The sequence below is a fragment of the Gymnodraco acuticeps genome, unplaced genomic scaffold (assembly GCF_902827175.1).
Source record: "Gymnodraco acuticeps unplaced genomic scaffold, fGymAcu1.1, whole genome shotgun sequence".
Lineage (NCBI taxonomy): Eukaryota > Metazoa > Chordata > Actinopteri > Perciformes > Bathydraconidae > Gymnodraco > Gymnodraco acuticeps.
Window position 1 is genome coordinate 2,265,106 of NW_022992081.1, and position 10,754 is coordinate 2,275,859.

Here is a 10,754-nt window from a genome sequence, read left to right on the forward strand (position 1 = left end):
GATTAAAAAAGGGAAACAAGATAACGATTGACAAACAGGAAAAAAACAAACAGGGTTGATTTAGCCCATGTCGGAAATAAATTGGCCTAATTCAATTTTCACCATCAAGGCTAAAACAAAGGCTTGTGCGACCCTTCTGCTACTGAGCCAGATTTCGGATGGAACAAGTTTGTACATGTGTCCACACACACACACACACACACACACACACACACACACACACACACACACACACACACACACACACACACACACACACACACACACACACACACACTTAGCTTCTTCTGTTCTTTCAATAAGATGTTAAAATATGATAATTTCTTAAACAAAACATGGTATTATGTGAATTCTTTTTGACATTTAACTAAATATGTGTAGTTCTAATATTCTATGAATCATCTGTCCTTATGTTTGTGTGTGTGTGTGTGTGTGCTCGTGTGTGTGTGTTTGGCCGACTGTGTGTGTGAAGGGTGTGATGGATGGCATGTGAAGGGAAGCATGCATGTGATCTCTGTCTGGCTGTCCACACACACACACACACACACACACACACACACACACACACACACACACACAATCCAAGTTCATCTCGCTCCCCATACCATATTCCCTTGGTCTTGTTCTCTCATTTCACACACACTCAACCCCAACTCAACACACACACGCACACGCACACACACACACACTCACATTCTCTCCTCATTACACTCCCTTTCCCTACTTTGATGATATGCAAATATCCCTCCCACCCTCGCCTCCCCTCCGTCCCTCCTCCTCTCCTCCCTCCCTCCCCCAAGCAGCATCCACCTCCACACACTCACACACAGGCTAATGCACTGTGGCAGCGTCCACAGACAGGCGGGGAGGATCAATTTTTCACCCAGTGTGCTACCGATATTCATAAGATAAGGCCACAGAAGAGTGAGGAGAGTGAGGAGAGAGAGGTGGGGGAGGGAAGAGGAGTGACATAGATGGGAGTGGGGAAAATGGCGAGTGGGTGTAATGAAGAAGAGGTAGGGTGTCCAGGAAAAAGGGTGAGAGGGAAAGGGGAAGACGACTAGGCAAGGATGAACACGGGTGAGAAAGTAGGGAGGGGAAGTCTTGTGGGTGTGCAGGAGGGTGGAGGCAGGATGAGTAAGTGGGTTAGGGGTGGTAGGAAAGGGGGATGGGGTGTAGAGAGGGCTCTGGGGGATGGGGTAGGGAATGGATGGGGTGGTAAGGGAAAAGGAGGGATGGTGTGTGGAGGGGGGGTTATTTTGCTGACGTGCTCTCTTATTGGCTTGTTCAAACGCCGGGGGAGGGGCAGCAACAAACCATATTCTCACCAGCTGTAGGGAAGAGCAGAGAAACAAAGAGAGAGAGAGAGAGAGAGAGAGAGAGAGAGAGAGAGAGAGAGAGAGAGAGAGAGAGAGGAGGGGGGCAGATATGTGTTTTAATGTTGATATTCTGGTCTAATTAGATTCCTGTCTAAGTGGCGGAATGAATGGCGCTGATCAGATAGAAATAGGCGTAGTAGAAGATGGGAGCAGGCTTTGTTTGAGTTGGAGAATTCTGATTTGTGAAGAGGTGCTTGATCTATAATTCAATTTCACTTGAGAGACAGATAGGAGCAAATTGTCTCTCGTGGATATATTCAAACTCTAATTTACACGTGTAGAAAAAGGCTTCCTTCTGGATTGCAGCTGAATTTTAGATGACTGACACGTCCTTGCTTTTATACCCCAGGTTACCTAATGGTTATGCAATGTCTTTTTGTTCGGTTATAAGTGAGAATAACGACATTTAAAATGATCCAAATGTGTGAGTCTAGGTTCGATGATAACAAAAAAGAAACATATATGGCCATAAGGCGTGCAATGTCTGCCCAGATCAAGTGTGGAAATATTCAAAATGTTCCATCAAATACAAATAAAAGATTAAATAGAACAGAAAAATAAATACCATTCCTGCACACACAAGAAGGCAGATTGAGAGCCATGTGTTTGTGGAGCCCAGCTGAACCCCGCCTGCTAAACCAGTCCGCTGGCTGTGACAGACTGACAGGCAGGGAAATAGAGAGCGTGGTGTGTGTGTGTGTGTGTGTTTTGGAAGAGAACACAAGAAGAGAAATTGAGACAAAGAGGCAGATTGACCAATGCAGACGGACACAACCGATAAAACAGAAAGGAAAGAGACAAACAGGAGAGACATGGCGACATGGAGAAACATCCAAAGAGAGGAACGCACACTGTAGTGATACACAGAGAATGAGGGAGGAAAGAGGAGAGGGAGCCAAGCTTTCTGTGGCTTAGCCAGACTGGAGCGGTGGGACTTGGCTGGCTGTGGACCCTTGGCTTCACTATTAAAGCAAAGAAGAAAAAAAAAAAAAATCACAGTCAAAAAATGAAAAGGGCAAAGAGCTATGCCAAGAATGCACAGGCAAGAAGCAACACATTAGGTTATTTCCTTCTGCCCGCCTCTCTGTTTCCCCAAGCAGATCCAAACAATAGGTGTGACCCGCCACCAGAGCCGAGCGCTATACACTGGTCAGAACCCTGCTGAGGGACCTTGAAGTTTAAAACGTAGCTTAACATCCCTTAGATATGCATTTTGTTTCATTCAAGCTTTAAGGCTGGTAAAATGGTATTATCCCACACAGTCTGACTGTGTCATACATTTTATCAGCTTGTTCCAACCCTTTATCGAAGGTTCTTTATACTTGTAATATTTAAACCCAAGTAAGACGTTCTTTATGGTTGCATCATCGTATCAAATGGATTTTAGATCAATTTAATCTTTTTTTAACCAAATTCAGTTTGACATATTTAGGGCATTTGATAACTTTGCAGTCTCCATTAGAATTTGATATTTAGCTCTGTGCGTTTGATCAGTGTTTTGCTGCTAGTCTGAGCTTGTGATGAATTATCCGTCAGCCGTCCTGAGTGTGTTACCACTTGTGTTAATAAAATAATGTATATATATAATATATAATGAATCACACTTATGTCTGTAGCCACGCTGGCAGCGCTGTGATGCTGTACTTAGCCACTGGGATGCTTTGAGCTAAATGCCAACATCTGTATGCTAAATTGATCACAATTACCATCAGAGACACATTACAATGCTAGCATACTGATGTTCATTATAGGTATGGTGTTGCCGGTGATGTTCAGATCCCAGTTCAGTCTAGCGTGTTAGTTTGCTAACTAAACAAAACCAGCTGAGACTGATTGGAATATGGCTATTTAAAAAAATAAAAATAATTATAAGAATAGCTTAGATTTATATAGCGCCTTTCATGGGACCCAAGGTCGCTTTACAAAGAAAAACAGGAGTAAAAACAAACAAAAACAAAAGGCAGTCAGACAACCAGTCAGACAGACAACACAACAAATAGATTAGGGGCCGAAGGCCTTAGTAAACAGATGGGACTTGAGGGCCCTTTTGAAGGCGTCAAGCGTGGGGACGTTGCGGATCTCCGCAGGGAGATCGTTCCAGAGGGTGGGGGCTGCCACGCTGAAGGCTCTGTCCCCGAAGGTTCGCAGTTTGGTGCGGGGGGTGGTAAGCAGGCCAGAGTCTGAGGACCGCAAGTTCCGGGGAGGGGCATGTGGACGAAGGATGTCCGATAGGTACTGGGGGGCAAGGGCATGGAGGGACTTGTAGGTGAGGAGGAGGACTTTTAGGTTATGCGGCAACCAGTGGAGGTGGATGAGGGTGGGAGTGATGTGCTGCCACGGCTTTGTGTGCGTGAGTACCCTAGCAGCACAGTTTTGGACATACTGGAGCCTGTCCAGGGTTTTGTTGGGAACCCCGAACAGGACACCATTGCAGTAGTCCAAGCGGGAGGTGACAAACGCATGGACTAGGGTTTTGGCAACCGACTCCGAGAGTGACGGTCGGAGTCTGGCAATGTTCCTCAGATGGAAAAAGGCCGATTTGGTCACAGACATGACGTGGGAATGGAAGGAAAGGGTGGAGTCGAGGATGACACCCAGGTTGCAGGTTTCAGGAGATGGGGAGATGGAGCAGCCGCGCCTTGGGTGCCACAACCATGAGCTCTGTTTTCCTGCTGTTTAGTTTGAGATAGTTGGACGACATCCGTGCTTTGATGTCGTGCAGGCAGTTGATGAGAGACTGAGGGGGGAGCTGGGAGGATGGAGTGGTGCTGAGATACAGTTGGGTATCATCAGCGTAACAGTGGAAGTTGAGTCCATGATGTTGGATGATCTGGCCGAGGGGGAGCATGTAAATGGTGAACAGGACCAAAGTTATGACCTGCTGGTGGCCTACACAAGCAGTACCAGATTGTATTGATCCAAAAGTTGTTGGGGCAGACAACCAAAATAAGTACAATCCATTCTCATCATCCGTCCAAAATGTCTAAAGTGTCATGGCCATGCATCCAATAGATCTTTTAATTCTGAACCAACATTATGGTCCGGCCACTAGCTGGGCTAACATTGACTTAAAATCTCTAATTGGCCTTTGTTGTTACTCTCACAGTGTATGGCATTGCAAAACAAATACTGGATATTTTGTTCTTGTAATTTATGGCATGGTGTGTTTATCTGTTGCAATGTGCGTATGGTATTTACAGTGTCTGGTTAGCCATTGGGAGTATTGGACATTATAGTAGCCCCGAAGAAAATTGAAAAGCCAGAGCGGCGTCAACACCTGTGTAGTATCTGCCATTAACACACCATTTCCTCCATTGGTTTCTTCCAAGACCAAACAAAAACAAAAACATCCCATAATGCAATCTGACTGACCCAGCTACTCACAGCTACTAATCATGTTGTATTAGTCACCATAATCATATCGCAACGTAGTGGCATGAGGGGGACTTACGGGCTTTGCCAGATTTATTGTGAAAAACAAGGACTTATTTTTCTGACTTTTCCATCCGCTGATACCCTAAGTAGAGGATTATAGCCTTTAGATCGTCTGACTCCGGAAAGGCCATCACAGAGGGGGATATTTGTGGAAAACACACCCCAGAAATGGCTCCATGGTGCACCCAAATATCCACCCGGCTGTGCCAGATGAGCACCAGAATGGCTTAGGAACTCTAAAGGATGAGGGATTTTTTTTGGCTTGGGTAGAGAAGCTTAAGCTGTGTCCCTTTGTGCTGTTGACAGTCTGATGGTTTAAAAAAATAAAGCGAGGAAATATCATTTGGAAAACAGATATTTTTTACACGAACAAACAATCATAGGAATGGTACAAAGTATCAAGCAGGTACCCATTAAGTCCCCATTTGGTCCTTTGGTCGTCTTCATCCGTCAAATGTTTGAGATGCTTCTTGATTTGGCTTGCCATATGTCTTGTATTGCAAAGCTGATTCTGTGTGTGCTGCTGAGATGCAACCCCAAAGCCATGTCATATTCTGGGCTTGCGGGAGGAAAGAGGATGCCAAAAATTGAAACGTGATGACGAGTGGGTGTGTGAGAGCGAGCGGGGGGAAAGGCAACCGTCCAAAGGCTTCTTTTTTTTGCCATGTGTATACTTTCATGTGTACGCACATGTGATCAACAGTGCATTTATGTGTGGGAAGAAGGAATCCATCCAGCCGATTTTCCTTCCTGAGCCTCTTCCTGCCCCCCCACCCCCACCACCATTCTCAAAGCCGGCGTCAGGAGGGTTTGGCCTCGGCGAGCTCCAACCCACCAGAGGAGACGGAGGAGAGGAGCCTCCCTCCTTCGAGCTCTGTCTGTTTCCACCACTCTCTAAAAGTTACTATAAATCCAGTTCACACACACACACACACACACACACACACATTTCTCACATCCCTCCATCCATGTGTGTGTTAGTGGTGTATCTCATATGACTTGGCAAAAGTGAACCATGCATATGTGCGTGCCAGTGCGGGAATGTGTGTGTTAAGAGTTTTGGCAGTTTTCTCAACGCAGCCTTACCAAAAGATCCACAGGGAAATGTGGTTTTAACGCCCCCTCTCTTCTCCTCCTCTTGTTTCTTTTCTCCCTCTCTCCATTTCACAATTACAGCTCCTCTGTTTTCCTATGCTCTACTCCCTCTTTCCTTTTAATTTCTCTCCAATTCCTTTACATTTTTCTCTAATCCAACGAGTAGAAATCCTCCCTGCTTCTAGCTATTCCTTCTCGCTCTAATGAATCAAATCTCTGCTTTTTCTTGGTACATATTAACTAATCTGTTCTCTGTTATTGTAATGACATCATCATCACCTGAATAAAAAACGCTGTAACATGCGCAGGCACATAGGCCTCTGATTCAGGGTGTAGCTCCACACAATGAATGCTGATGGAGAGACATTATGGGTTATCCTGTAGGGAATGCTGGTCAGATGAAATAGCTACTTGGTATTCCATCCCCCTGCAAAACATGACACACAGGAGCGGCAAGCTGGCAAATATGCAAATGATGACTACTTGGTATTTTTCATAGCCTTGTGAAGTTCATCACATGTGTTTGTGATGTTTAAAGCTGGAAAATATACATTACAAAAGCACACATGTGTACATGTTTGAAGATTAAGAAGGCCTATATTTACTCAAGCGCTTGCACTTCACTTCTCTTATAGTACACTTATTTTAGAGGTGGATATTTCTACATGTATCTGGTTGCTGTTCTCACAATTTGAATATGTAGGGTATTAAATATGCAAACAATCAATAGAATATAGTGCATAGTTATAGATTTAACTACCCAAGAGTAAATTAAGTTATAACATTGTTTATCTATTTGGCACCATTCACTATACTACCCACATATCATTCTGATCACAGATTTGTCCATATATGTTCTAAGTATTTTCAGTTTCTCACTACAACGGTTCCAGGAAATGTATCCCCCTTTTTGCCAAAAACACAATTTGTAATCCTGGCCCTTTGTCTTGTTTCGTTTGCTGTCAAATGTGTGACCCAGGTTCCCCTCAACAAAAACAGGCCTGTTGGCTATCCTGGCCCCAAATGGTGGACCAAGCCGCACATTGGTTTCAGGACAGCAGAGAGTCTACACATCTTTTGTTGCAGACTGAAAACTCAACTGTTTAAGCTGCACCTTTGCCAAAAAAAACAGATTTAAAAAAAAAAATATATATATGAATGGGCTTATAGATAGGAAATGTACCTGCAGGATTCTTGCTTTTGAGTTTGCTTCTTCATCTATAAATGCACTTATTGTAAGTCGCTTTGGATAAAAGCGTTAGCGAAATGTAATGTAAAATGGCATTTTAAGTACCTTGTGAATACTTTTGGCTTCTTATATTAACGTTTTAGTCTGATGTTTTCCTGCTTTTACATTAAAGCATGTCTGAAAGTGAGCATAATATGTCCCCGTTAAAATAACCCAAAAATATAATAAAATACACTGAAAAGAACATCTTTAACATTAAGCTGAGGACATTTTACTGCCACAACTTTCACTTACATGTTGTCTTTCCAAGTGATTTTACATGGAGGTTGCTACTTTTATCTGCAAAAAATTTGAATACTTGTTCCGCCCGTGTACAACTGTACTGTCAGATATAATTCAGTCATTCATAAGCAAGACACAAGTGACAGTGATATGGATCGAAGCACACAGACGTTGGCCTGTCCTCCACGGTGACTCTAGTTCCCGTTCTGCTCTGAGAAGTTCATCAGAGTTCATCTTCTTTGTCCCCGCTGAGCTGAGGCCGGCTACTGTCTCCCTCCTCTGTCTCGCTCGTCTCTTCTCACCCCTGTCCCTCCCCTGCTTGACTTCCATCACCTCCCCGGAGGGGATATCTGCCTCCACACAAACACCTCCCCCTCTGCATGTCCCTCAACCAACCGACCTCACCCTGCCTCTCCCTCTGCTCTTTGGCTTGCAGCCTCTTTATGTGATGTCACAGAGAGGAAGTACAGTGTGTATGTGTGTGTGTGTGTGTGTGTGTGTGTGTGTGTGTGTGTGTGTGTGTGTGTGTGTGTGTATGTGTGAGAGAGAATATAAAGGGGTGTGAGTCAGTGGGGGGGGGGGGGGGGGGGGGGTATGCATGTGTGTGAGTATGTGACAGTGGGAGAGAGATAGAGAGACAGAAAGAAGGGAAGAAAGGACTAAGTGTCTCTTTTCAATTCAGAGGCTCAACTCCTTGTTTTTAATCTAGAAAAGAGGGTGCAAACAGCAGGCCGGGAGAGAAGATAGCTGGGAACCTGAGCTGCTGACAGCTGGTTTTGTCCCTCCTCTCCTCACCCTCTCTTTCTCTCTCTCTGTCTCTCTTCACAGTGTCATGGCTGTGCACCCAAAGCATCAGTATATACACATAAAGTGATGCTTATTAACACGGCTTAACACCTGATATCATGATTTATTTTCCACTGAAAGTAGCTTTTCAAATCACATCTTTCTCTCTCTTCCGGTGACGTCTCACCCACCACATCCTGGTTTTGGTGCTCACGCAGACATATGTGCAGTTTAACGGTTTTCCTGTCAATTCACACACACACACTCACATGCTCATGAAGCATATACGTTATCACACACAGTCGTCGTTGAATAATTACATACCATCATGGTAGGCTACTGTCCAATTTGCGGGAAGCCCGTCTACTTTGGTGAGTGTGACCTCCTTAAGTGTTTACTCAGTCTGGCATTATTTTTCTGAACATCCTTCAAGCTCTATCTCTAATTTTCTTCCAGTTACTTGATTCATCTGAAAAGGAAAATAGAAAAAATATATGAATAGAAAAAAACAGTAGGACAAAGGGGTAAAGCAGAAGTAATAAGGTGAACATGTATTCATATTATTGGCAGTTTGACAGTGGACATTATAACCTGCCAAACACAGGTAATAATAATAATAATGCATTTTATTGATATAGCGCTTTTCACAACTCAAAGACGCTTTACAGTATGAGGGAGGGTAGACAAACAAGGACTGGCAAACAAGTAAGTAAAAAATAAAAAGGCAGTCAAGAGGAAGTTGATTGAGAGGGGGGGGGCTTATGGGTAGACAGAGTTGAAAAGATGTGTTTTGAGGCGGGACTGAAAGACTGTGAGGTGCAACTCATTTTGCTAACGATGCACACACCTGCATGTAAGTGAGTCATCGTTAATGTTATTCGTTACGCCTGTGCTTGTACTTTAAGTCAATATAGTATGTACTTTGAAAAACAAGCTTTCATATTTATTTTTAAATGTGCCACAAAGGTTTTTGAGGCCTATTTGCTAATAAAGCTATATTCTCCGAACACACAGACACACAAATGTGCGCGCACACATCCATGACAACAGGATGTGGGTCCAGCCAAACGAGCTTCAGCTGCTCTCGGGGTTTCCTCCTCAGCTTCTGTCTCTTTGAGTTACAGTCCTGTCCCCAACACTGAGATGTCACTATTGAATGCAAAATAGCACTTAAACCAAATAAATCAATTGGTTTTTTTTACAGCTGGTTTTACTCTTCTCCTTATGAACCAGCTAAGTAGATATGATGTGACCTGGCCCTCTTGTCTCTTTTTATACAACACCACATTCTTTACTATGTCTACTGTATTTTAAAATAAAAAAACAACAACATTATAATACTTTTTTTGATAAATGTGATGCTTTATATTACACATTTACCTCTATATCCAATAATCAATCAATACAAATAAAATAATGCAACATTTGAATAAAGTAGCAATTATGCTTTATACATGTAAAGTAATAGGATACAAAATATAAAAATATGAATAAAAAATAAAATAATTAAACAAAATGAATAAAATGCTTAAAAAACATCTCATAGTATATCGTTTTTCTTATTTTTACATTGTTTGTTTGTTAATTTTGCATCCCGCCTCTCATTTATACCGTTTTCATTTTTCTCTGGTACAGGTGAGAAGAAGAGGTCCTTAGGGAGGGACTATCACCCTCTGTGTCTCAAGTGTCAAAAGTGCAACAGACAGCTCACACCAGGTCAACATGCTGAGGTATTTTGACATATATCTTCTATTTATGTAAAGGTAATAGCAGTTACAATAATTGATTATATAAATGTCCTATTTGTTTTTCAGTATGACGAAAAGCCATATTGTTCACACTGCTACCTGAGGATGTTTGGTCCAAGAGGTACTGCCTTCCTGAGAGCATGACACACACAGGCACACACACACAGGCACACACACACACACACACACACACACACGCACGCACGCACGCGCACACACACACACACACACACACACACACACACACACACACACACACACACACACACACACACACACACACACACACACACACACACACACACAAATGCACTTTCTGAATGTCTTCTCTTCTCTGTGTGAATCTCTCCTGACAGGTAACAGGTGACTGGAGTCTCTATGGTGCATTGCAGCTCGTTCACACACTGAGCCGACATGGACTGAAGGAACACAGGGACAAAGAAAATGAAGAGTAGGCCTAAATAAATAAATACATATAAATGATGGACAGATATCTAACTATCCATCTACTATAATTTACACAAAATTTAAATATTTATAAATGTGTGATGACCACTTGATGCAGTGTGTATGTGATTGTTCACTTTTATAATGTAAATTCATTTTCCGTCTGTATTAATAAATGTCAATGCCAATGTCAAACCATGTGGATGTCTAAGTCTCTGAGGTGAACTTTGTAATCTGGTTCCTGCATGCTCATATCTGGGCACACAGGGTGGATGTATTCACTTACTGACTAACAAATACTCTAATCGCAGACAACACACACTAACGTAAAAAAATAAGAAGCGTGGAACTATAGGGTTCTCCCTCATCATCAGCAAGCCAGGGGGAAGGAGA

The 10,754-nt window shown here is 43.0% G+C and overlaps 1 protein-coding gene across 1 annotated transcript; it reads left to right on the forward strand.

The window, feature by feature from the left end:
* The first annotated feature begins 8,332 nt into the window (after positions 1-8,332).
* Positions 8,333-10,556, forward strand: zgc:195282 (uncharacterized protein LOC100192223 homolog). Its single transcript, XM_034202477.1, has 4 exons — positions 8,333-8,537; positions 9,802-9,896; positions 9,981-10,035; positions 10,271-10,556. The coding sequence occupies exons 1-4, from the start codon at positions 8,495-8,497 to the stop codon at positions 10,279-10,281; spliced, it is 204 nt and encodes a 67-aa protein (XP_034058368.1). The 5' UTR covers positions 8,333-8,494; the 3' UTR covers positions 10,282-10,556.
* The last annotated feature ends 198 nt before the right edge of the window (positions 10,557-10,754 follow it).